Raw genomic sequence first — 25380 nt, 5'->3', positions numbered from 1 at the left:
GGGTCGTTGACTGACCCTATTGTCTACAGACAGCAGGGTTGAAGTCAGAGGGGTTGAATAGAAGCTTCAGGCAGAGACCGGTGGGCAACAACCTTATTGTTCAGCTACTGTTTCTTCTGGTGCTGGGTGTAGCACTTATTATTTATCTCTACTGTTTGAGATTACTGTATGGCTTTGATCTATCTGATGATATTGAGTAGAGCTATAAAAAAACAATAAAAAAAGAGAGAAAAAAAAGAAGAAGAAAAAACAAATACTTAAAATTAGGTTTATTTAATTTCTTAAGTTTAATTAGTTACAGGTATGTTATTAAGACTTCTTAGTGAAATTTACCTGCGTACTTAAGTGTGCGAGTAGTATTTTGACTGTGTGCGAATAGCAATACTCTATTGTAATAGAAGACCCAAGTTTGATATCTTACACTTGGTTAGTATTCGCCCTGTTTATTCCACCACTAATAAATGGCGGCAACAACCTGTCTATCCCCTACGTCAAGACTTGCCTCGGACATTGAAGTGACACATCAAGAATCACTAGATTATAGCGAGCTAGGACGGTACTGCAAAGGTGTTCCATGTCATCATCACGTTGAGGTGAGCGTCATCGCGCGGCATCAAGTCTATCATATATACAACATCGTAATCATCCAGATTACAATTTCCCTTTTTCATTCTTCTCGTCATCTGGCAGTTTGGTAGCCTATCGTTTTCACCATTACCTTGCCCCTATTCCTTTTTTTAAACGCCCCCCCATTTAGTGGTGGAAGAGACGAATGTTCTGCTCCACGAAGGTGATACCGAGCTTCTCGGCGGTCTCGAAAACGGCACCGTCGTTCTGGCTGCCGCCGGGAGCAGCGACGTACTTGGTTCCCGAACGGGCAACGCGGAAGACGTTGTCAATGAAGGGGAACTGGAAAATCATTAATATCAAACCGATCAATGTTTTGTGTCGAGGGTAACTTACGAAGGCATCGCTGGACACGCAGACATCCTTGAGCTGCTTCATCCAGGCGTCTCGCTCCTCGGCAGTGAAAGCAGGGGGGACTTCCTCGAAGACAGCCTCGAAAGCCTCACGCTCGGGACCATCCTTGGGGAGCTCACCGCTCACAAGCAGGTCAATGGCGTTGCTCTTGTCAGGGCGCTTGGTGCCCTTCTTCCACTTGATGCCGAGCACACGCTCGTGGAAACGCATCCACCAGTTGTCAGCCTTGTCGCCGGCAAGACGAGTGCAGTGAATTCGGGACTGCTGGCCGGCTCCAAGGCCGACAACCTGGCCGTTAACGGCGTAGCAGACGGAGTTGCTCTGGGTGTATTTGAGGGTGATGGTGGCGACAGTAAGATCGCGGGTAGCGTTCTCGGGGAGAGCAGTAGCGTCCTTGGGGGTGATGATAGTGTTGAAGGACTTGGGGGAGATCTCAACATCGTTGCGGTGCTGCTGGAGGTTGATGCCGTAGACGGTGCGAGTCTCGGTTGAGGGGGGGTTGTACTCGGGGTCGATCTGGAGGACCAGGTAACGGCCGCCCTTCTTCTTCTTAAGAATGGCAAGGGCCGCCTCCTCGTAGCCAGGGGCAATGACACCGTCAGAGACCTCCTTGGAGATGATGCTGGCGGTAGGAACATCGACAATGTCGCTGAGAGCGATGATGTCACCGAAGCTGCTCATGCGGTCGGCGCCTCGGGCTCGGGCATAGGCCTGGGCGAGGCCGGAGGTCTCAATGCCAGGAATGTCGTTTACGAAGTAGACCTTGCGCTCATCCTCGGTTAGGGGCAGGCCGATAGCAGCGCCGGCGGGAGAGACGTGCTTGAAGCTGGCAGCGGCGGGCTTGCCAAGAGCCTTCTTGAGCTCCTTGACCAGAGGCCAGGCGTTCAGGGAGTCAAGGAGGTTGATGTAGCCCGGGGAGCCGCAGAGCACCTTGAAAGGCAGCTTGCCCTCGGGCATGTAGGAGGCAGCGGGCTTCTGGTGGGGGTTGGCGCCATAGCGAAGAGCCATGTACTGCTCACCATTGCCAGCGTACTCCTTGCGGAAAAATTGGGAGATGGCAGCATCGTAGTCAGCAGTATGCTCGAATGCCTTGAGCGCATAGCGGTTGCGGCTGGCATCAGAGATCTCGCCCTTCTCGAGCTCGCTCAAGAACCCGGCGTAGTCGTTGGGGTCGCTGAGGATGGTCACGCGCTTGTGGTTCTTGGCAGCGGCGCGGATAAGGGTGACGCCGCCAATATCGATCTCCTCAACAGCTTCAGGGATGCTGACATTGACCTTGGCAACGGTGTCCTTGAAAGGGTAGAGGTTGCAGATGACATAGTCAACCTTGTTGATGTTCTGGTCCGCGAGATCCTTCTCATCGGAGGCGAGGTCGCGGGCCAAGATGCCGGCGTGGACGGCGGGGTGGAGAGTCTTGACACGGCCGGCCAGCATCTCAGGGGCATTGGTGATGGCGGAGACATCCCTACACGATCAAAAATGAGCGGTTTACTCTTTTGCTTTGTGGTAGTCGATTGGGAGCGCAAGACGCTCCGCGGGGTACGTACTCGACGGGGAAGCCAGACTCGCGGATCATCTTAGAGGTGCCGCCAGACGCCAAGATGCGGACGCCTTGCTGGACGAGGCCCTTGGCCAGGTCCAGCAGGCCGGTCTTGTCGTAGACCGAGACGATGGCGATCTTCTGCTGGGACGACATTCTGAGGGATGACAAGATGTTGCTTGGGGAGAGTTGCAAAATGGGCGTCGTCAGGCGTCGGCTGGAAGGGAAAAAAAAGTTTGGCGGGGTAAATGGGCGATGGTGGGGTTGTTTGGTGATGGCGATAACTTCTGCACTGTAGGATAGGCGCATCCGTCTTCGGCACATCGCACATCTCCGCAACAAAAGCTCTCATAGGGTCATTCCCATTACGGAGTGCTCCCATTGGTAGCACCTACATGCACGCCCTAATGGCTGCATGTGTTGAGTGCCCGACCCGTTTCTATGTGCTCTGTCGAAACGGGAAATGACGCTGCAAATTGCGCAAGTCACGAATTAATTGTGATCCTTTGCACTTGCGTCTACGGCACCTACCCTAGAATTCAAGAGTTTGAGGTGCTGGCGGCGAAGGCAAGGACTCGAGACGATTGAGCGCCCAAGCTCCAATTGTTTGCCGTCGTTTTACCGTCGGCGCATCCACTGGCACCGGGAAATTAGCCAATCAACCAATGCGAACCACGACACCTTTGGCCTCAGCAGCAGCCTTTCTAGGTTCTCATCCATCCCATCCCTAAATCTTCGTCCCGCCCGCAACTCCGCAACCCCGGTACCGCAGCGGCTCGTTCAATGATGAGACTCCGGTGATCCAAGTCCCATTCTGCGCTCCGTGTATTTTTAAGTTTGCATGTTTTGGATACCCTTTGTGATTCCCACGTCTCTTTGTCCTCATGACTTCAGACAAAATGCCGTTGATCTTGGACAACCCCATGCCGGTAGATCTCAACGATGTCGACGACCTGTTTGGTGACGGTGTCGGACTGTCACTTCCCGTGAGATCTCAGAGCAAGCAGCTTCATCAGAGGATGGACGAGCTGAGAAGCCGCGGGTGTTGCCAGTAAGCTCACGCGTTTCCCCAATGTTGACGAGGCTGCCATAGCTGACTTTGATGCAGAACAGTGGCTTGGTCGAGGACAGGAACAATCGCGTCCGTTACTCCGGATGGATTGACCGTGGAGCTTCGCTACCTTCAGCGAAATCCTGACAATGGCTCTTGGGACCTCAGCGAGCCGACCCCATGCGATCTTGTCAATGGCTCACCCACGATTCCCATCGTCCACCTGGCATGGGCTGGGACTAGTGTTCCAGACCTGGCTGTTATTGATGCCATAGGCCGAGTTACCATCCTCAGCTGTTCGATATCCCTCAACCATCCCCATCTTCAGCGAAAATGGGACGCAGATTCCATTGACGATATGCACGGCATCATGGGCGCTTACTGGCTCAGCATCGCACCGTCCAACCAGCAGGTAAGTCGCTAGACCCATGGGGAAATGATTAGCCATTTAACATTTTCAGTCGTACAATGTCATGTATGGGCCGGCCAACAAGCATGGTAACAATTATGCCTACGAAAGCTCGTTCGTGCACGCTGCAGGGCCCGTTCACCCGAACCCGTCCAAAAGTGCTCTATTCACCGTGACTTCAAATGGAACGCTCAGGATGTTCTGGTCTCAAGTTAATAACAGAATTGAAGAGACCACTATAGAGCTCGAGAGCGTCAACTCATCAGATGATCAGGTTACTCACGCCACTTTCGCCTCGGAGAAGAGTAAGTCCCCAGTGTCCCAAGAGTGTAGCCGTGTGCTAAATGCCATCAGAGTTCTTGATACTTGCTCTCGCTACCACTTCCAAACAGCTGAGCCTGGTCAAAATCGATATCCAATGGGGCGTGCCAAGTCAGTCTGACAAAACCAACACTCAACAAGCCAAAATCCTCAATCCATCTCTCGCTGAGAAGCACTTGGCAGCTACAAGTTGGCTACAGGGTGGAGCAAGTGACGCAAGCCACGATGCGTACATGGCCGAGCTCTCTCATTTGGAGGTTCTTCCGTCTTTGGTAGATAATACCGGTAAGAATACAGTCCCTCCAATGGTCGTGGCAATCAGGTCCCGTGCCCCAAGCGACGGGTCCTACCAGACGGCGCAGAGTATTCTTGATCGCTGGGAAGCTGTGGAACAGCGGCAAAACTTGCATCCTGCTTTCGAACAATTGGGAAATCGTCGCAACAGCATTTCTTCCGAGGTACCCAATGGCATGCAACTTCGCAAAATCGATCCCATCATTATTAATAAGGTCGTTATTGGGTTTCACAGTATCAATTTCGGGAAGGTTTTAGTATTGGCTTTCGCCGATGGGTCGGTAGAGCATCGGGACCGGTTTACATTCGAGGAGCTATATACTACGGAAGACACAACCAAGGTGATGAGTCTTCGACAAGTTGGCTGGACTTTCGCGGATGAGGGGCCATGTATGTCTCCTATCACTCTTCTTTGTGTGTTTCAGTTACATTCCGAACTAACGTTAATCTAGGCCAACAGGTTGCATTCTCCCCTACCTACTCCTCCATGATTCAGATGGGCGATGATGGGAAAGTGAGGTGGAACAAGTTACACTACCCTTTGGGCGATATTGGGAATTCGAACCATGATGGTACGTAGCAATCCGCAAAGCCATCGTGGCTATTAGCTGACCAGATGCAGCACATTATTCTGCTAGCATTGCTGGCTTGACTGTGGCGATAGCTCCATCAATGTTCTACCAAAACAACTATGACGACATGCTTGCTATTGCGCGGCCTTATACGACGAAGAAAAGTAGGTCTTGTATGCTGGCCGAATAATATGTGGATTGCTTACAAGACTAGGGTTTACCCAGGATTGGGTCACCGAGCTTATTCGGATTCTCAAAATTCAGGTCGATTATTCGGAGGACACGCATCATGATTCGCTTGTGAGGAATGGTTCCCTGCAGTCGTGCTTGAGCATTATGAATGCCTTGGGGTTCCGAGGAGACTTCAATCCTCGGTCCTTTCAGGGCAAATTCTCGATGCTGTCTCTCAACGTCCGAAATGTGGTTGTTCTGATCACTATAGCGAGCAATACACCATTGACTGTCAGGGAGAAGTTGAGCCCACTGGATGAACCCGGTAAGTCACACCAGGCAAGGCTCCAGAGACGATGCTTATCATACCATATAGAGGTTGTAGAAACCCTCGCCGGCTGTGCTAGATGGTCCCTGGACCTACTTGCATGGTTGATCGATTGTCTCTTTGAGCTGATGAACGACGACAAGTTCATGGAGCTCTTGGTACCACAACGTTTTGCCGAAATCGCTCCTTACTTGCATGAGCAGAACAATATCGCTCTTCACTTCTTACTGAGCTCCTCCACTCGAGGCTTCCTGTCCGCGGTATGTCGTCGTCTAGGGCACCTAGAGGCCCTCAGTACCAGGGCCATCGAATTCTACAGGAGGCAATCAGCGGCTGCAGATCAATCGACATCTGGGAAGGCAGCCCCTCAGCTTCAACAGGCGTACCAGAAAATGCAGCATGTTACGTCTTCGGGTCTAGTGAAGGTGACCGAGTTCGAAAAGCTATTGACAGTTCTTGGCGGCGACATTCGACAGACCTATCAAACGGTCCTCCCGTCGCTCGTCAAGAGTCAGCAAGCGGCGTTGCAAGGGAAACAGATTGATATGGCGGTCAAGTCGACACGAGTCCAATTCGAGTTGGCATTGCTCCTATCTGCATCGCCTTCTCCTCCGTTCCTCCAGATCATGAACAAGTTCTTCAATAAGGACCTCCGAGCATTCCGAACCCTTACCGATCCGGCGAAGTTGTTCTTTGCAAACTACGACCTTCTCGAAGCACAAGACGATAAGCGCAGCCTGGCGGCAAAAAAGGCAAGAGGCATGATGTACGTGGACGTGTTCAAGCGACTGGAGATCAAGCCGGGCCCGAACCAGCAGTGGCGCAGGTGCGCGCGATGCGCGGGGGTTATGGAGGATGTGTTTGTGAGCCGCCCCGGGTTCTCGTTTGTTCTAGCCCAGCAGCGAAAGTGTGCGTGTAGCGGACTTTGGACGTTGTTGCCAAGGGGTAAGCTGTTGTCTTGAGGGCATACATCTATATAGGCGTCGGGGTGGGATCGCAGTGTGTGTTTTGAACTAGGCGTTATATATATAGTCTGTGTGGGTAGGGGATGTTCAGAGTGTTTTCTCAAACACTCAGCGTTGACAGTTTTTATATAAAGTATTCCTCATCTTGATGTCCTAGTAATTGCGATGCTTTCAAGCGGTCTACGGAGTTGCTGTAGATGTTTATGGCCAGGCTCGGATGCCGATAGATTGAGGCATCATATGACAAGGTATGTTGTTTACACACAATTTAGGTGACAGGGGGTTTAACAGGACATGCAGTACAATGTAAGTTGTTTTGAAAGTGATCACATATGGAGTTGCGGTGAGTGAATGCCAACCAATTCATTGGCCTAGACACTTCTCGGTTAAACTTCCTTGATGGCGTGCAGGTGAGCATCAGAATGGCGTGAACCAGGCATCCGGCAAAAGCAATCACTGGAGAGTTGTGTAGCCACCAAGCAGGAGTAGCATGGTAGGTTTGAGACTGTGGATATTGCCTGGCCTTGAGCTCAATCGCACAATGTGATGTGCAATTGGCTCAAGTGGTGTGTCTCAATAATAAAGATTGACCAATGAGGTTATGGCGGTAGTCGTCACGATGTACCCTATAGGCGCCGAACTTCCGATTGAGGATGCCGGTCAGATGAGAGGCGGGCTAAGCTTTCGGAGTGGTTAGTGTCCTGTGGAGAAGTCCCATGGAGGCGCTTATAAATGGGGCATTGTGCGGTGAGTTGTGTGTAATTTGTGCTCCGTAAGTGATAAGAGGCTCCAGGATGGATCTGCTCCAGGTATTGGATGGGGACACGAGCCGCTGAGTCGAATGGTTGGCGCTGTTGGCGCCACTCATTTCGATCGGCGTGGGAGCACGCAGGCGTAGAACCAGCCAGGCCAGTGTGTAAGCCGCGCTGTGACGCATCAGGAAACTGGAACTAGTGGATGTACATAGGTCAGATGGCAGATGGAAGATTGCTGGCCTAAGCATAATGGGGATTTGGCTATGCCAAAAGGATTGTGCTGGTTGACTCGCTGTACATACTGTGAGATTTCGGATGAGACCAAGGCTATGCATAGATGCACCCATAATTCATATCCCACGGCGCCATCGCCATAGCTCACCGCAGACTCATCCGCAGTATGATCGTCAATTTAAGCAGAAAGAGATCTCTCGGTAGATTAAGCATCCGACAACGGGCAATCGGCAATGACGACAGGGCCAGATCCGTAACCCATCAGCCTGTGTGATATCCATCCCCTTTGCCGCAGAAACCGGCTCGCCCCATCATAGTGCCAGATGCTAAAGCCGCAACGGGTGAAGGCTTTGGGTTTAGTCAGGGACCATTTCGCAGGTCCAATCACCTGGCCGGGTTGGCGGTGATAGAGCCCATTTAGGCCTGTGGGTCCCCCGGGTTGTCAGTTCACACTGGACGGTTTCGGTGCTTCGGCTGCCTCCTGGACTCAACGCTGTGCTCGGGCCTTGGGACTCTGGTCCCCTGACTCCTGGATCCCCTCAATCCCTGTTATCTCCCAACGGAAGCTTGTGTTCAGGGCGACAGGTGGTTAGGTCGCCCATGACAGCTGGTACGTAGCGACGGGTCCCTCGTTTCGCTTGTCACAACTACGTAGAACCATCGTTGAAGAGACGGAAGAGAGGTTGGCAAGGCGGAGCTTGCAGGAAAGTCGAAAAGGGCCTGGCGGGCTGGGGAACGAGGGAAAAGAAATGAAAAAGGCGTCATTTTCCCCCGTACGGCACCGTAACCAGGGGGGCAACCTGTCCTGTACCTCTGGTACTCTTGCAGAGAGCGTCAGGGTGCAGTACATACGCGTACATCTACATCCGTGGAAGAAGAGCTGTTTGTGACGGCGCCAATGCACATGCATGGGCAGTGTCGGCGATCGGCAGAAGCACGGATTCAGTAGAGCCTACAGGCCTGGAAGGTCTATGACGATAGCAAGAGTCTAGGCCGACCAGCTAATTAATTGGTCGCGTTGTATCCGAGTAATGTCGCCTGAAAAACGCGGGGAGGGGTGATAGTACTTTGCACTTCGTACAGCATCCGCGTCTATACGCCAGACTGGATACTTACTACGTAGACCACGATCTGGCGATTTGGCCTTCGCCTTGGCAACTGGGTACGGTGTCTCTGTGGAGTGACCAGTAGCCCTGGCCAGCGACGCGTTCGCTTGACGCGCGGGAATGGCTGGTGGGGATAGGCTCCATCCTGCAGGATGCAAGATTCGTGCTCTGCAGTGTGAACCCATTGCGACATAAAAATAGCTGACATGAATGGTGGACTCGAGAATGAAATGGGGCACGAGCACGAGCACGAGCACGGGTCCCTGCGTCGTACGGTCCACGAGGGCGGTTGTGCTGGTGAAGCCAGGATTATCTGGGTTGTTAGCAGCGGCTACTCCGGCTTTCCGGCTACCTTGAAGGTTGGTGTGCATGGTAATTAGCATGGCAGAGTGCCACCACCGTTCAGCAGCAGACGGGCGGCTACATGCAGCGAAGGCTTCCATTGCCGCCGCAATGGGCCGATGCGGAACGGTCGTGAACCCTCAAACTTGCTTTTAAAAGCCGCTGAAGGCCATCGGGAGGCCGTTCCAATCCCGCAATCCCGCAAGCCAAACACGCCCGCGCACGGGAAGGACTGCAGATTTTGCTTTGCGACTGTCGCGTCCTGGGCCTTGTGGTCGCAATCCCACCCACTGGACCACAGGCGCCAGCCATTTTCACGCCTGGCCCAACCACCAACCACCGAGCGGCATTGATCACCGGCCGGTCCCTGTCCGTCCCTGCTTCGACTTGTTCTTCTTCCATTATCCCACCGCAGCCAACCAGGCGAACCAGCGGGCCACGACCTCCAGGTTCATCCTGTCAGCAGGCAATCCATCAATTAAGCAACCCGCCTGTCAATCAATCAATCGTCGTCGAGCAATCATCCCGACTTGCTGCGCCGTGCGCTCAACCCTGTCTACTATTTCAGCTCCATCGCTGCGAGCGAACAGAACCGGGGTCGGGTGACACCGCGCCGCTGCACAGCGAACCGCTGAAGAAGAGTCCCACGAGTCGAGTCGACACTAGAGGTTGCATCGCATCGGAGGCGCCTCCCCCTGGCGACGCAGGCGGCGTCCCCCTTGGCCTCTTTGCTTCCTTCGGCCCACCTTGGTTGCAAGCCCCTGGACCCCTGACCTCCCCTGCGTGCCGAAGCAGGGATCTCCACGGACGTCAACTCCCCAGAACCGCCCAAAACGGGTGCTGTGCCTCCTGAAGCACAGGGCTGGCTTGTCCAACGCTAACGCAGGAACCGTCGACCATCGCCCATTGGGGATTTGGGATTTGGGATTACCTTTCTGCAGGCGTTCATCCACAGAGTTCGCCATTCAGCCATCTGCCCGCCGAGGTACCCAGTCATCCGGCTCTCCACGGCGCAACCCCCATTGCGCATTCCTGGCTCCCTCTGGCTCAACTTCCCCTGAACGGCTCCTTCGGCCACGTTTGGCGGTTTTGCGCCGCCGACATCCAACCCGGAGCCGCCAGGCACGCGCGCCCCATCAGTGGCCGGTCGTCAGAACAAGACTGGGGCTCCCCCTATTTCCCTCCAAGCCACTCCTGCACTCCGAACTGAGGCTTTCCGGGGCTCCACCACTAATTCTCCACTGAACCGCTCATCGCTCCACTGGGCCTGGCGCGCCGTGGCCCCCCCGTGGCTCTTTGTGGCGCCCCTAAGTCACTAAATCGCAGGGAGCCCCGGCCAACGGCGGCGATACGTACGACCGGCCCTCTCGCCTTCTCCCTCGCGACCGTCTACCTTAGCTCCAAGATCCAACCAAGCTTCCTCTCCCTCTTCTCTTTCATCCCGCTCACACCGCTGTCCTTTCGCTTCGTCCGTTTCCATCACAAGGGCCAAGACCAAGACCAGGCCCAATTCCGGTGATAAGACATTATTGCTGGTCTACGCGCTGGGGGGAGCCAGTCGCACGCCCTTCGCTTGGCTGCCAACCACCTCCATCTGGCGCTCACACGCCCCTCTCCCTATCCCTATCCATTGGGTTGGATTGCCTGCTTGCTTCGTGCCGCACAAGACCGTCGATCTGTCGTCTGTTGTGCAAACTAATACAACGTACCTACACAACCGGAACTAGAGCCATCGTCGGCAACCTTCCATACCAATTATGGAACCCGCCCCGGCTCCTCTCCATGGGCCTGGGGTCCCATTGCCGCCCTCAACGACATATTCTGATACTCGCTCTGATACTCCTACAAGTCCCTCCGACACTCCAACCGCTTCGTCTCCGTCTGACCCTGTCGACTTTCCACCACCACCACCACCAGAGTCAGCCCACCACCAGAGTCACACTGACCGTCAGCTACCACCTGCTTCGCCAAAGCACGCTGCATCTCACTCGAGATCTCAAACTGTCGACCGTCTCCCCAGTTCTCAGAGCCCTACAGCTTCCGCCTCTGCTGTCGCCGCTGCCACTGTCGTTCGTCCTCCGTCGGGCAAACCCATCAAGCGGAAGCCTCTCTCCTCTGCAGCCTCGGCCGTGGCCTTGCGCTTTTCTTCCTCCGGCTCTCCTCTCCCGTCCCCCCTCGAGCTCCCCAAGCCAGAACAGAGGTTCGCAAGGTCCTTCTCGGTGGACAGTCCGACCCTCTACGAGTTCTCCTCAGCCGCTCGCGCTTCGCCGCTGGCGTGCCAGTGAGTATCCCCCCATCCCCACCGATATGTGTCGCAGCCCCTTCCCACGTCTGGCCACCCACACCCACACCCACTTCACGACGGGGAACGTCCTGCTGACTGGAATCTTCCCCTCCTAGGCCCCCCGACGCGAGTCTGGCTTCCCTCAGCGCGGCCTCGCCCGTGTCGCGAAGCATTCCACCACCGGCTCCTAGCCCTACCGTCTCAACCTCTGACTTCTCTGATGTCCTGGACGGGTATGACGATCTGATTCCAGACGACAAATCAGATTCCGTACCAGACGCCTTGCCCGAAACTGCAGTAGACCTGCGCGACGTGAACAAAGAAACGGCCGAGAAGCTCGATATCAACGACAAAGACACTGCCCTCAACAAAGTCGTCGAAACCAAAGTTATCGACGTGCACCCCGACTCAGACCTTGACACGCGCGCTATCCAACCTGATAATATTAATTCTAATTCATCTCCTGCGCCCATGTTAGCTCCGAAGCCGACACCACCTCACCTCAAGCTCGACCAAGTTACCCTCTCGATAACTACAGACGAGCCGCAGTCATCTAGCAGCTCGCAATCACCCGCATCCTTGCACGCAAACACATCACCACAGCTCAACAAGCCGTTACCCAGGTCACCAGTTGGCCCACCAGCCTCACCCTTTGCTGCTCTATTCAGTTGGGCAGCACCTTCACCCTCGGCCACCGAGTTCTCCTCCCTATCGACACCCGTCTCGCCCTCTCGGGGCGGTACAGCCAATGATACCCCTTACACCACCGCCACCAACTCCTTTGCGGAATTTTCAAAGACCAACCCGAATGCTGGATACCGCGAATCATACCTATCATCACAACCTACACCGGCCCAACTCGAAGAAATGGAGGACGAGTTGAAGGCTATCAGCGTCGAGCTGGCATCCTCCATCCGTCGCGAGATGGATTTGGAGGACCTAGTAGACCGACTACAAGAACAAGTTAGCAACCCTCAGGCTCCCGGCAAGAGGAGCAGCGACTACTTCTCCGACTCTGGGTACAGTTCAGCCAAACTGAGCGAGGCCGACCAGGGCCGCGAGGAGATTGAGAAAATCCAGAGAAGATCAGAACAAGAAAAGGCGTCAATTCGGCTTGAACTGACCAACAAGCTCCAAGATGAGAGATCAAGACGGAGAGCCCTTGATCAGCAGATTAAGCAGCTGGCTGAGAGGGCATCTCAGATCGACCTTGCCGAGATTAACAACCTGGATGCCAATGGACGACTCAAGGACCTCGAAAACACCTGCGGAGACCTTAGGAGACGACTCTCAGAGGAACGCACAGTTAAGAACAACTTTGAGGATCTGCTCACTGCCCTCCGAGGTGAGTTGCATGATGCATGCAATGAGAGAGACAATCTCCGCGACGAAATTGTTCCTCAATTGAGAGCCCGTGTCGAGGGTCTCGAATCCGAGGCCGCCGACTATTCCAACTTGACATATGAGTCAAGCAAGATTCAGCAGGAGCTCCATTTACTTAAGAAAGAAAACGATACTCTGCGACACTCAGCAATGTCAGGGACCTCAACACCCCCAATGAACAGGATGTCCCGTGCCATGTCTGGTGGTCTCGCTAGGTCTAACTCGGTGGCAACCGGTTCATTCCGGGGCCAACGACCTCCTGCCCTTCAGCTATCGAGGTCGAATAGCGTGAAGAATAGCGGCCCAGCTGAGTCTCGCGAGGCCCTTTCCGAGAGGCTCAAGGATGTTGAGGCACAGAGGGACGCCCTACACAGCGCCCTGAAGAACCTACTTGACAGACAAGAGTGCCAGAACCGAGAGAATGAGAAGAAGATCCGCATTCTTCAGCACGAGCGAGAGAGGCTCTTATCGGCATCCCCCCGGAAGGGCGGCTTCGAACGAGACATTTCTAATTTGCGAACTGAGATCAATGTTCTCCGCCGTCGGGCTGAAGAGGCCCTTGAGCAGAAGTGGCAAGTTGAGAAGGGTCTGGGCGGTCTGAAGATGGACCTCGATAGAGCCGAGGAAGAAATCGCACTTCTTCGTGATCTTCTTAAGGAGAAGGATATCCTCATCCCCCCCTCTTTTGCTCGATCGAGCGGATCTAGCACCGCTAGCAGTTCTTTCGGCAACCCCAGTGGCCCAGTGACATCGGAGTCACTTGAGAAAGCTTACCAAGACCTCCAAGCGGCCTACCTCGAATCCCTAGACCGAATTAAGAAGCTTGAGCTCGGCACTGCCTCTGATGAGAAGACTCAAGTTGCTATGGAACGTCTAGAGCGCACCCTCTCCGTGGCGGTCACCGAACGTGATGTTGCCAAGCATGAGATCGACGCTCTGAAGAACCATTTCGACAATGTCAGTGCCAGCGAGTCCAAGACCCTCCAGAGCGAAAGAGCTCTCGCAGATGAGCTCAGCGAGTCGGCTCGCCGTGTCGAGGAACTCGCCTCTCAGATCCAGCAACAGCTTGCGACAAACGCTTCCCTCCGAGAGCGTCTTGCTGCTACCATCACCCGAGGCGAAGATGATCACAAGGCCAACTCGGACCGCATCGCTGACCTACAAGTTCGCCTCAAGGACATGGAGGATCAACTCATCTCCGCCCAGACTGCTTCTGAGGATCGGGTCACCCGTCATGAAGAGGAGATCGCCGCCCTCCGAGAGGCTCACAACGAACAGCTTCGCCGCATGGACAGCAGCCCTGGCCTCGGAGGCTTCCGATCCCCTGGACTCCTATCGCCTCGCAAGCCGTCACTTTTGAGCCCACTCTCCCCGAGGTTCCCGCTCTCACCCCGCATTCTCGCCGAGAAGAGCTTCGAGGATGCAGCCCAGATGGACGCGCTTCGGCAGCGCGTCTCAGAGCTCGAGAAAGCTCTCGAAGATGCTGAGAATGAGATGCAAGAAGTCGTGGCTAGGATGAGCGTTGCGCAGATCGAGGTGCTGAACCTTCAGGAGGAGCGTGAGACTGCTGTGCGAGAGACCCGCCGCCTGCAGAAGATAATCGAGCAAGAAAAGATGAAATCCTTTGAGGAGCGATTCAAGACGCTGAGCGTGAACGCTTAAAGAGGAGGAACAACATAATGGAATGGTACCATTTTGGAGTATTGAACGGGAAGCACATTACCTGTGCTCAAGCGAGGGTTGGTGCATTTAGCGAAACGGAGTTCCCATGATTTTTCCCATCTTTATATGGGAACGCATTCATCCCGGCCTGGCAAAGGATCGCCGGCCATCGAGACATTGTTTGACTGCTATGCAGCTTTGGAGCAGAGCTGAGTTTGGGCATTGACTTGGGTTACTGGCACGCGCTCACATACGCGCACAAACATTGGGTACACATACTCGATTGGAAGAGTTTTTTTTTGGCAGGCCGCCACCTGCTTGACGCGCAAGTCACATACGCGTGTATCATACATACCTGGCGGAACATTTGGTATATAATGTCTTGTAGTACTGCCTGGCTTTTGGTAGAGATTGAGAGGGGTCGAGGAAGAGGAGATTGTATGTATACAGTGGCGGTTAGAGACAAGTTTATATAGTTGAGTGATGTGTACAATACGGATAGTCTTACTATAGTCCATGTTGACAATATCAATATTAGTTTCTACATATACATTCTGTCTCATTGCGCTTCCTTCATCCGTTGTAGGCCATGTGGGGCTCTGGGTCCGCTCGTCCTTGCCGAGTTCTCTTCGAAGCATTGTCAGACCCTACCTTCCAATGGCTGCGTTTCCGAGAGGAAAGGGACGACCCATAGAGTGACAATGTCCTGTTGAGCAGGAGTTTTGCTTCAGGACGACTGTTGTTTTCATCCAACTCCATCCGAATCCACACACCACTAACTATCAGTCTTTCGTTTACCTTGTTTTGAGTCGTTATTATTCGGCCTGTTCAACAACATCTTGATATTATCCGAGCCAGTTTTCTACGACACCCGACGACGACTTAAAGCCCACTGCGTTGACCAGCGATCATAGACGGCACCGATGAGATGCTCTCCTTGAAGCACCACATCCTCTTCTGGACGATCTCCATCCTCACTATCCCCGTCGCTCTACTCCGCCATCGCCTTCGCGCATACCTTCCTTCTATCCTCGCCGAGCCCCTCCTGGAAAATATAATCCACGGGCTCATAGTATACATGATATGGAAGAAGAAGAAGAAGCTGTACTGGATGTACTGGGTGTACTTGGCCAGCTTGGGCGCGCTGTGCGTGGCGTCGGATGAGGTCGTCCTAGAGATGGGGTTCGTGGGCAAGATGCCAGAAAACTATGAGTTTGACGAAGATGGCATCAGGATGTTGGTTGCTCATGGGCTGACCAGCTTTCTGGTTCTTGGTACTCTGGAGCCCATCATGCGGGATGTAGGTTGTTGGCTTTGGCAGTCATCTTTGGAAGCAGATTGCTAACTAGGAATCATCTAGAGACGGGACATCGAAGTCTACGGAATGGGAATACTTTCGGAATATCCAATGCTACGAGGAAGAGGCCAGAATCCGATTTGGGCTACGATCATGGGACTCATGTCGCTTGCCGCAGTGACCAGTCTGATCGAGCTGACTCTCTACAGGATCCTTGGTCAATAGGTTGACCTGCCTGGATTCTGGTTCCCTGAAGATCTTACTCTGATGCAGATGTTTATCCACGCATGGCTCCTTTCACCACTCCTCGATGTTGCTGAAACGGTATGATCTATCGCGGGATATTCTTGCGTTTGCCGAGGAAAGAGCGTCGTATGCTGACAATAGCAGGTCAGCTACGTCGTGTACCGCCTCGCTTGGCCAGCCTTGTTCCAGAGGAGAGAAGCGGCCATCCACAACCAGCCATAGCTCGTCTGGATGTGGCGGAACTTCGTGATGTTGTGTTGGTGGTGGGTAATGTACTACGCGACACGGTTCTGCGATTGGATCCTGGAGGTGATTCGAATCTCGAACGAACACCTGGCGTGAGTGGCGGTATCCTTAGCATCCAGCGATATTTTCGACCCAATTTTTGTCATTGGGGAACAGCGACTTGGATCTAGCCAGCAAGACGAACGATGAGTATCAGAACATGGGGCTAAAGCGGTGGGGGGAGTAGTGCATCTGGTACATAGATCTAACTTGGCGAGACAAGCGTGAATTCGAGTGAAGCCCACTCTTGTGCATATTGACCTGAGTCTGATACGCAGTCCAGTGTGGCATCGATCATGACGAGGTGATTTAATGTGTCATGATAGAGTGTGGAGGTTGATTTCGGACGAGCGGCAGATATGGTCGATCTTATGAGAGATTATGTTCCAGGTGAATAACACGGTGACCCCGTTGTTGGGGTGCCATGGTTGTGTATCTCATGCTGTCTCGGTCAGGGTCTCGGGCAATTGGTGTTGGTGTCCTTCTGGGTTGTTGACTAAGAGTACGTGGTAATATGACGGCCAAGACAATACGCAGCTGGGCAGTTCATATAAAGATCGGGATGAATGGTAATGGGGAAAGGAGGGTGGTGGAGGCTGAGGTTTCGAAGTTGGGGCTGGGCGGTTTACTGATTGTCTCTTGTTCGTTCAAAGTTGAAGTTACTGGCTAACCGAGGCCATTGCTTACTTCTTTGGAAACTGGGTATGTACATCCGGGGCTTGGTAATCTAGTCAGAGTCACACTGGGATGGGTCAAATATCCACTTCCGGGCTTCTGCTTCTCCGGATCGTCGACGGCGATAAAGGGGCAGGGCCGGTCGAAGATCCCATGGGGTCAGCCCAGTGACAATCTGCTTTTTTCTTTGCTTTTGCCTTACAAGCGTCGAGAGCGTGGGTTGGGATGAGTGGTCACCGTATTCGTACGACCGGGGCTTTCCTCGGAGGTCCCTCCTTGCTTTCTTCCGTGCCGTTGGGGGCGAAGCCGGTGTGACAAGGCGTGTCGATTATGATTAAACCCGAGCTCTTGACGTTGGCCATGATATGCGGGTGGAGCGTGTTGTCGTTTTGGTGTGTGTCCTGCTAGGAAGTGCGTCCTGTTAGGAACCCGGTCTGTGGAAGGATTCCAGGAACAAGACAACGATCGACGATGAGATGATGATATGTGTCTTAGGAAGGAAGGAGCCATGTCCAGTTTCAGGGGCACAAGATGGCCCAGATAGACATATCAGTTACTGATCCATGTATGGGGAGGGCCCAGGCTCACACGCGGAACACTAGATGCAGATGGAAGAGCCCAAGAAACAATGGCAAAGAGGGGCCAGAAGCAAGGGACAAAGCAGCTTAATGCGATGCCTGCACTGGGGAACAGGGGAGTAGGGAGAGCAGGGACAGGGGGTGTTAGTGCATCGGTAGGGAACACATATCTGTAAATCATGGAGGTGACAGGGGGACAAGTTGACAAGGAGCAAAAGCCATTACGATTTCGTGGTAGCTAAGCACAGCGGCGGCGCATTGATAGCCCCCACCATTTCCGTCGGCCAATCAGCGTGGGGGTGCTTATCAGCGACGAGGACGCCCTCTTTCGTCTTTCGTCACTGCTTGGCCTAACATCACCAATCCATTCGAGCTCGTTGTCGACAGCGGCGATTTTCATGTAAACGACATCTTTTTATTTTTTATTTTTTCATTTTTTTGCCGTTGTTTGTTTAGATTTTTGGTTCTTTGGGATCTGCCACTTCGTCTTCTCCGGCCTCTTCGCATCCTTAGGTCTCTCATTCTGTGTAAGCCAGTTTATCAGTCCATGGGAAAACAATAAGACAGAATGACGGCGATTTCCGCTGTAATGCAAGACGACTTCGGTTGAGAATTTCCTTTCTGGAAGACATTCAAAGCCACTGACCTCATCAGGGTCTAGCGAGACCGTTGAATGGACGGCATAATACCGTAATGTCTTGGAGATAAGCTCGAGCAGCCATCAGCGCCGGCCGTCCGCGGAGTCCATGACCGCCCCCTGTTGAAATTGAGACCTTTCCGGGAGCTCTTACTGGCCGTTTGAGTGCGCGTCCTTGAGCATCTGTGTGTCCCTTCATTCTGAGGTTGGTCGCCCCCGGAGCCGAACGTGATGTGCCAGACACTGCCACCTCCCGGCCAGGACTCTTCACGTACTGCCTTCCCTCATGGCTCACGTATCCGGGGACTTCTGAGGACCGACAGCGGTTGACCGGCGAGGTGGTATTGGGACTTCTGTCGGCAGAATCCGTGAAACACAGGTCGGAGGATATGCTGCGCAGTCGACAGAGCACATGTCACATCTCATCATCATCACCAAGACAATTGAGTTTGCCACTGCCACTGGCTGCCACTGCGATGCGGAGAGGACCGGGGTTCGAAGTAAGGCAATACAATGCGAGTCAGGGATTGCGGTCCATGGGTCTTATCAGGCGGAAAGGTTATCGGGGGAAAGGGGCGTGCGGGTGTCTTTGCGTCCGTGTTGTGTGTCTTTTCTTTTACTTGAGAGAAGACCATCTCATCACGTCGACGCGAGTTATCGAGGTACATATCAGTGAAATGAATGGCTGAGGACGGCTGATTATTCCCGGTGGAAGACCGACCTCGATGCCTCCTCCGACGCCTTTGCTTATCTGAGTCGCCTGTTCTGGTCATGGAGGGAGTTTTGGGTGGAACACAGCGAGCAGCCAGATGGGGGGAGAGACCGAAGGATTGAAACCTTGCAATTTCGCAAGCTTGTCTAAGTTTTTTCGGCGGAAATCCAAGGAGCTTAAGTCATGTACTATGTATGCGTACCCGTCTTGTCGTCCTCGGTGAGAGGTTGCGGATTGGGTTGTAGTGTGCTCAGTTGCTCTGGTTGACGTGCGTGATGCGACTACTATGGAAGGCCGGAGTGCTGTATGCAAGGTACTTTTCCAGGCCGCGCCGATGGCCCCCTTGTCTCACCAATCGATAAGCATCCGCCCCAGCCGGGACTAGTCCCAGGGACCTGGGGGACAGGTACTCCCCCCACCACCTGAAGCTTCAGTGGGCAAAATAGGCGGCGCAGGAATGTATGGGCGGCTTGCGGGAGGCTGCGGCAGTATTTTGCGTCACTGGAAGCGTCGACTGGATTTGAAGCAGGCCACTGACGGTGCTAGGCGTGCTAGGCGTGCTAGGCGTGCTAGCGTTTACCCTCTCCAGTGAGCCCCCTCGCCTTTTAATTGCTTCTTCCTCGCCCCCCCGTCACTCCCCGGCCAGAGATGTGAGCCAGAGCGAGCGCTATCCCCAAAGATAACTCTTGCTGCTTCTGGGCTGTGGCCGTCGGCGAGGCGTTGCCGTCACTCTCACACTCTCACACTCTGTCTTTCCTTTTAACCATTCCTTCGCGTCTAGCTTTCTCCCCACCCCGAACTGAACTCCATCTTTTCTCCCCCGAGCCCGTCCTGTCTGTCACCAAACCCATTCTCTTTTTTCCTTCATCGACACTTTTTGCCCAGTGCTGTCCTGTGCTCTCAGCCGTCTCTCGCCCTCGCCTGGATTTTCCATCCCTTATCGGGCTGTGGGACCGCCTCCGCCTCCGCCGCCTTATCCTACACGGGACGACTTCTTATCTCAACCCGCCACGCCCCCCCGGCCGTCTTCTCCCTCGCGCGCTCTCGCTCTCTCTCTCTCTCTCACTCTCCCGCAACCACACGCCAGATCTAAGGCGCCCGAACCATCGCGACCCTCTCCACCATGGCAGTCGACGAAGGCGTAGTGCTGGTGCCCTACAATGGCACCGGCCAACAGGGCGCTGATCCCCTCACGATGGACGTTAACATCTGGTACGAGGTAAGTCTAGTTCCGCCCAATGAGGGCCCGCGCCTTCAGAGAGCGCCCGCAAGCTGACATTGGTGCGCCCGCACAACCAGTCTGGGGATATTGCTTGGATGCTCACGTCCACGGCTCTCGTCCTGCTTATGATTCCTGGCGTTGGGTAAGTTGACTCTAAAGTCTTTGGCTCCGTTGCTGCCGTCCGATGACGTGCATGCAGGACATGCAGCAACGTTGGCTGGCTGGCCGTCACTAACACGCGCAAACGCAGCTTCTTCTACTCCGGCCTGGCTCGCCGCAAGTCGGCCCTCTCGCTCATCTGGCTCTCGGTCATGAGCGCGGCCGTGACATGCTTCCAATGGTTCTTCTGGGGTTACTCACTGACCTTTTCGCACACGGCCGGCCCTTTCATCGGTGACCTGTCCAACTTCGCCTTCCGCAATGTCCTCGCTCGCCCTTCGGTCGGCTCCGACAAGGTGCCGGACCTGCTCTTCGCCGTCTACCAGGGCATGTTCTCTGCCATCACCGTCGCCCTCGCTACCGGCGCCGTCGCCGAACGCGGCCGCATGCTCCCCTGCGTCATCTTCATGTTCGTCTGGGCCACCGTCATCTACGATCCCATTGCGTGCTGGACCTGGAACCCGAGCGGATGGTCCACCACCATGGGTGGCCTTGACTTCGCCGGCGGTACCCCCGTGCATATTGCTTCTGGCAGCGCCGCACTCGCTTACTCTATGATGCTGGGCAAGCGCCGCGGCCACGGCACCCACGAGCTCAACTACCGTCCTCACAACGTCACCCACATCGTCATCGGCACCGTCTTCCTCTGGGTCGGCTGGTTCGGCTTCAACGCCGGTTCCGCCCTCTCCGCCAACCTTCGCGGCGTCATGGCGGCTGTTGTAACCAACTTGGCGGCTTGTGTCGGAGGCATGACCTGGTGTATCCTGGATTATCGCTTGGAGCGAAAGTGGTCGACTGTGGGTTTCTGCTCCGGCGTCGTTGCCGGACTGGTCTCCATTACCCCTGGATCTGGTACGTACAAGGAGAACTTTGGACATGGATATTGAGGTCATTGGCTAATTTTGAATAGGATACGTCCCCGCTTGGTCGGCTGTCGTCTTCGGTGTCCTCGGAGCTTCCTTCTCCAACTATGCCACCAAGGTCAAGTTCCTCCTTCGCATCGACGACGCCCTTGACATCTTCGCCGTGCACGGCGTCGGCGGCCTGGTTGGCAACATCTGCACCGCATTCTTCGCCAGCAAGTCCATCGCTGCTCTCGACGGTCACTCCCGCATCGATGGTGGCTGGCTCGACCACCACTGGATTCAGATGGGCTACCAGCTCGCCGATTCCTTTACCGGCGGCCTGTACTCGTTTAGCGGAACCTGCCTGATCCTCTTCATCATGAACATGATTCCCGGGCTCCGCCTCCGCGCCTCCGAGGACGCCGAGGTCCTGGGTATTGATGACGCCGAGATTGGTGAGTTTGCCTACGACTACGTCGAGCTCACACGAGAGGTGGTCAACGACCTTGAGAACGAGGCCGGTAGCCGGTACTCGGCCGATCCGTCAGCGTTCCACCCCTACGAGAAGAACAGCATCCCCCTGATAGACGCGAGGATGTTTGGCGGGCAACCTGCACCGGCCCCAGTCGCGTTCCCTCAATGAGGCTCGCTACAGATTTCTCGGCAAGAAGCCCGACGATGAAATGTCGGTTGTGAGCGCCAACGGCCCAGTGCATGGACAAAAAAACGTCTTGGATCTGTACACATAGATGGCGTCATCTTCTTTTCTCTTCTATTATTGATACCCGGGTTGTTTGATTATATTCGGCGGAAGGATATTTACTTGTACAATAACACGTGTGCCTACGTTGCGATGGATGGAAAGCTCAGGATAGGCCGGTTCGAGTTGGATAGGCTGAGGCCGAGAGATGACTTAACTATTTGGTTTCCTATTTACCTATAGAAATGACTATCACTTTATGTTCTAAGAATATCAAGGTCTCTAAATAGGTAATAACCCTCAAATAATGACGGACCCTAAGGACCACCGGGATGTCACCCAAAAGTGGACGCACAGCGGGTCACCCCCATCTTTTAGCGCTGTAGCCTAGCCTGTTCAACGACCCGAGAACCCTTGTCATGCACGTTTCCCTCCCTCATTCTCCAATCCGGAAAGGATGCTGCAGCTCAGAGCTCCAACTTGCATCAAAAGACCCGAACGACTCGGCATCAGCACTTTTCTTCTCTCCACTCTGAAATGACCCAGGCCTCACATGATGCGCAGCTAGGTCACAACTTCGTGAATTTCGCGGCCAGGCATCACCGGGACCTGTGGTGGATATGATATAGAGTGATTCAACGCTGTTTCTCATTCTCACACCTCACACCCAACGCCCACGTCCGCCACATCATCAGCAACCAGCTGTCCGACATGACTTCGCTCCAAGAAAAGACGGCATACTTTGACCAGCTCAAACCTCTCTACAGCGACGACGAGTTCGACGCGAAGGAGCAAGACGAGAGGAAGCAAAGCCGCGGTTTCTTCAAGGCCAAAGCGGCGACACGGTCGCCTATTCGTCAAGAACCGGTCGTGCTAGACCTAACTGAAGATGAACCTCAAGAGGTGAAATCAACCCCTAGGAGGGTCGCCTCAGCGCCGACTCCAGTTCCAAGTGGTAGCACAAAAATCATCAAAGGCACCCCAATCGCAGCATCGGGCCAGAAAGGAAGACTCGGCCCATTGATGAATACGCAGAGTGCAGAGGTCATTCTAGTAGACGACACCCCTATCCCTGACTCGACTCGGCCTGTTCGAAGGGGGATCTCGAGGGGTGATTCTACACCGGTGTTCCCTTCGAAGCGGTTGTTGGGGAGTATGAGAGAAGACTCGCCATCTCTCAGCATCGCCATGAAGAAACGGAAACGGGAACCCGCGTTGAAGCTACGGCCCGAGCGCGAGCAACTTTTCAAAGACCTTTCGTTTTTCTACGTTCCAGACAACGATATTGCGCCCGCGCGACGGCTGAGGATCACAAAGGCCAGGGAGTTTGGCGCCACTTGGACGAGGAATCCGGGCAGCGCAACTCACATCATCGTGGAGAAGAACATTGCCTTTAAGGACGTCGAGGGCGTTCTAAGAAGTGCCAGCAAAGATCTACCACCCAAGGTAGTCAACGAAGACTATCCAATCGACTGTATCCAGTTTAAGGCTATACTCCAATGCAACCAGAAGAAGTATCAGCTTACGGGCCAGCCAGGAGCCTCGACATCGCTTGTTTCGAATGAGCCAAATACATCAGCTCAGTCTCTACAGCTCAAGCCACCGCAAAGGAATCCAAGGAGATGGGATTATATTCCTCCTAACGGCACACCGACTCGGAGCGAGGAATCTCCGCAACCGAGTCGAGTTGCTCTGACTCCGATGCCCACAGACTCCCAGCCCGTCGTTCTCGATTTAGAAGCATTTGTGGCATCTCCCCCAAACGTATCCGACGATGACGCGACAGGTCTTGAGAGTTCAAATCGTGACCAGGTCTCGGCAGGCCACAAGGCCACAAACAGTATCAGCTCAAAAGCAGCTGTCACGCGACACCCACCAGAAAGGGATGAGCCCAAGGATGAGCTCACGGAGTACATCGCACTAATGCAGGAGTATAAGGACCTACCCTTGGATGTGGAAGAGGAAGATGCCCATCCCGGGCCGGAACTGGGGGATGACGGCTCGGATGCCGTTAATGCCTCGGGTTCTGACGATGAGCAGCTCCAGAAGCGGAAACTAAACAAGAGGAAAACGGGACCCGGTCGCAAAGGCTTGGCGTACGAGGACCGATTTGCCTGCAACTTAGCTGGGGTCAAAGACGCTAAGGCGGGCAATCCCAACACCCGCACCATTGAAGTGCTGCAGCTCATGGCTGACTATTACGATCGAGTCAACGACAATTGGCGAACAACGGCCTACCGCAGGGCTATCAACACCCTCAAGCGTCAGGACGTCAAAATAACGACGGAGGAAGAGGCATTCAGACTCCCAAGTATCGGGGCACGCCTGGCCCAAAAAATCGAGGAGATTGTCACGACGGACAAGCTGCAGCGGCTCGAGTACGCCCAGGACGAGCCTATGGACGAGGTACTCCAGCTCTTCTTGGGTATATATGGCGTGGGGAATCATCAGGCTCAGCAATGGATCGCGCAAGGGTTTCGCTCCCTGGAGGACCTGAGGGAAAAGGCGAGCCTCACCCAAAACCAATTGGTCGGGCTGGATCACTATGACGACCTCAACACTCGGATCCCACGACGCGAAGTCGAGGCCCTTGGTGCGGTTGCGAAAAAAGCAGCCCAGAAGGTTGACTCACAGGTGCAGCTCATCGTCGGGGGAAGTTACCGGAGAGGAGCAGAGACTTCTGGCGACATTGACTTCATCATCACCAAACCCGGGACGGAGTCTTCCAGCGACCTGCGACCAGCCCTCGACGGCATTGTGCAGCGACTCGAGGCCGAGCAATTCCTCGTCGCCAGGCTAGCATCGTCCAGGACAGCCAGCGATGGCAGCAAATGGCATGGGTGCTGCATCCTGCCCAAGATCAGCGGGTTCAACGACGACAATTACCGGCCTATATGGAGGCGCATCGATTTCCTGCTGGTTCCCGAGTCAGAGATGGGGGCTGCGCTCATTTACTTTACGGGCAACGACATCTTCAACCGCAGCTTGCGGCTCCTGGCATCCAAGAAAGGCATGCGGCTCAACCAACGCGGGCTGTACAAGGATGTGATGCGCGGGCCGCAACGGGTCAAGTTGACGGAGGGGGAGCTGGTGGAGGGACGGGACGAGAGGAAGATTTTCCAGATTCTGGGCGTTAAGTGGCGAGAACCTCATGAGAGATGGTGTTGAGGTGGTTTCAGTGGATATGAGGTGTATTGTTTGGTTGTTCAGGATCAAGGCGAGGAAGTTGCATAGCGAGGGAGTTTGCATTGATGATTGATAGATGGAGGACATGGATAGCACGGACGACATGGATTGAAGCACCCTGGACAAGGAGCATACTACGTAATACGCAACAAGCTGTATTCTGCTACAATCAAGACTAGAAACTGGCCGAAAAGGGAAATCAAATGCCAATGTTGCAATGAGGATCTGAATCTTGGTCCCGTTGACCCGCCGCGTGAGAGGAGAGAGATCACATGCCAAAATGTTATCCACAAAAAGCGTGGGGAATTGAAAGCTCGCTCCAAAGGACTTAGTGGGCACTCAGTGAGCACTCAGTGACGACCCCCTGCGTCATAGGGCCTTGGTCCCCTGTAGGCCGCAGCCGTGGCGGGGATGCCGGGTCTAGCTGCCATCTCCGCAAC

At 54.3% G+C, this 25380-nt stretch overlaps 7 protein-coding genes across 7 annotated transcripts; 5 read left to right on the top strand and 2 right to left on the bottom strand.

The window, feature by feature from the left end:
• Window positions 1-316: 316 nt before the first annotated feature.
• Window positions 317-2784, bottom strand: BGZ61DRAFT_437663 (cytidine deaminase-like protein). The gene is made up of 3 exons (XM_046244155.1): window positions 2529-2784; window positions 964-2446; window positions 317-909 (listed from the first exon to the last, which is right to left on the bottom strand). The coding sequence occupies exons 1-3, from the start codon at window positions 2675-2677 to the stop codon at window positions 754-756; spliced, it is 1788 nt and encodes a 595-aa protein (XP_046111902.1). The 5' UTR covers window positions 2678-2784; the 3' UTR covers window positions 317-753.
• A 223-nt stretch (window positions 2785-3007) lies between these two features.
• BGZ61DRAFT_377821 (mediator complex, subunit Med16) lies at window positions 3008-6775 on the top strand. The gene is made up of 7 exons (XM_046242580.1): window positions 3008-3572; window positions 3630-3984; window positions 4034-4286; window positions 4336-4986; window positions 5049-5168; window positions 5219-5332; window positions 5383-6775. The coding sequence occupies exons 1-7, from the start codon at window positions 3406-3408 to the stop codon at window positions 6627-6629; spliced, it is 2907 nt and encodes a 968-aa protein (XP_046111901.1). The 5' UTR covers window positions 3008-3405; the 3' UTR covers window positions 6630-6775.
• Window positions 6776-10826: 4051 nt separating this feature from the next.
• Window positions 10827-14398, top strand: BGZ61DRAFT_337127 (uncharacterized protein; the record flags this gene model as incomplete). The annotated part of the gene is made up of 2 exons (XM_046239026.1): window positions 10827-11350; window positions 11470-14398. 2 exons carry the CDS (start codon window positions 10827-10829, stop codon window positions 14396-14398), a joined length of 3453 nt encoding a protein of 1150 aa, XP_046111900.1.
• Window positions 14399-15129: 731 nt separating this feature from the next.
• BGZ61DRAFT_9288 (uncharacterized protein) lies at window positions 15130-16003 on the top strand. The gene is made up of 2 exons (XM_046257233.1): window positions 15130-15698; window positions 15759-16003. The coding sequence occupies exons 1-2, from the start codon at window positions 15327-15329 to the stop codon at window positions 15918-15920; spliced, it is 534 nt and encodes a 177-aa protein (XP_046111899.1). The 5' UTR covers window positions 15130-15326; the 3' UTR covers window positions 15921-16003.
• Window positions 16004-16998: 995 nt separating this feature from the next.
• BGZ61DRAFT_9291 (uncharacterized protein) lies at window positions 16999-17528 on the bottom strand. Its single transcript, XM_046257234.1, has one exon. The coding sequence runs from the start codon at window positions 17409-17411 to the stop codon at window positions 17100-17102; it is 312 nt and encodes a 103-aa protein (XP_046111898.1). The 5' UTR covers window positions 17412-17528; the 3' UTR covers window positions 16999-17099.
• A 2423-nt stretch (window positions 17529-19951) lies between these two features.
• Window positions 19952-21697, top strand: BGZ61DRAFT_338473 (ammonium transporter AmtB-like domain-containing protein; the record flags this gene model as incomplete). Its single annotated transcript, XM_046239131.1, has 4 exons — window positions 19952-20047; window positions 20128-20192; window positions 20301-21061; window positions 21120-21697. 4 exons carry the CDS (start codon window positions 19952-19954, stop codon window positions 21695-21697), a joined length of 1500 nt encoding a protein of 499 aa, XP_046111897.1.
• A 768-nt stretch (window positions 21698-22465) lies between these two features.
• On the top strand, window positions 22466-24922 carry BGZ61DRAFT_336902 (uncharacterized protein; the record flags this gene model as incomplete). Its single annotated transcript, XM_046239005.1, has 2 exons — window positions 22466-23518; window positions 23549-24922. The coding sequence occupies 2 exons, from the start codon at window positions 22466-22468 to the stop codon at window positions 24920-24922; spliced, it is 2427 nt and encodes an 808-aa protein (XP_046111896.1).
• Between the last annotated feature and the right edge of the window lie 458 nt (window positions 24923-25380).

The sequence above is a fragment of the Ilyonectria robusta genome, assembly GCF_021365365.1.
Source record: "Ilyonectria robusta strain PMI_751 chromosome Unknown BGZ61scaffold_1, whole genome shotgun sequence".
NCBI classification, from domain to species: domain Eukaryota; kingdom Fungi; phylum Ascomycota; class Sordariomycetes; order Hypocreales; family Nectriaceae; genus Ilyonectria; species Ilyonectria robusta.
This window is presented reverse-complemented; position numbering and strand designations above follow the sequence as displayed.

Excerpts from the sequence above, each read along its gene's own strand:
- BGZ61DRAFT_437663 (XM_046244155.1), bottom strand. The coding sequence starts at position 2,677 with ATGTCGTCCCAGCAGAAGATCGCCATCGTCTCGGTCTACGACAAGACC. Across the intron at positions 2,447-2,528 it reads GAGTCTGGCTTCCCCGTCGA|GGATGTCTCCGCCATCACCA; the intron begins GTACGTACCCCG and ends TTGATCGTGTAG. Across the intron at positions 910-963 it reads GCGTGTCCAGCGATGCCTTC|TTCCCCTTCATTGACAACGT; the intron begins GTAAGTTACCCT and ends ATGATTTTCCAG.
- BGZ61DRAFT_377821 (XM_046242580.1), top strand. The coding sequence starts at position 3,406 with ATGACTTCAGACAAAATGCCGTTGATCTTGGACAACCCCATGCCGGTA. Across the intron at positions 3,573-3,629 it reads AGAAGCCGCGGGTGTTGCCA|AACAGTGGCTTGGTCGAGGA; the intron begins GTAAGCTCACGC and ends ACTTTGATGCAG. Across the intron at positions 3,985-4,033 it reads TCGCACCGTCCAACCAGCAG|TCGTACAATGTCATGTATGG; the intron begins GTAAGTCGCTAG and ends TAACATTTTCAG.
- BGZ61DRAFT_9288 (XM_046257233.1), top strand. The coding sequence starts at position 15,327 with ATGCTCTCCTTGAAGCACCACATCCTCTTCTGGACGATCTCCATCCTC. Across the intron at positions 15,699-15,758 it reads TGGAGCCCATCATGCGGGAT|AGACGGGACATCGAAGTCTA; the intron begins GTAGGTTGTTGG and ends GGAATCATCTAG.
- BGZ61DRAFT_9291 (XM_046257234.1), bottom strand. The coding sequence starts at position 17,411 with ATGGCTCCTTCCTTCCTAAGACACATATCATCATCTCATCGTCGATCG.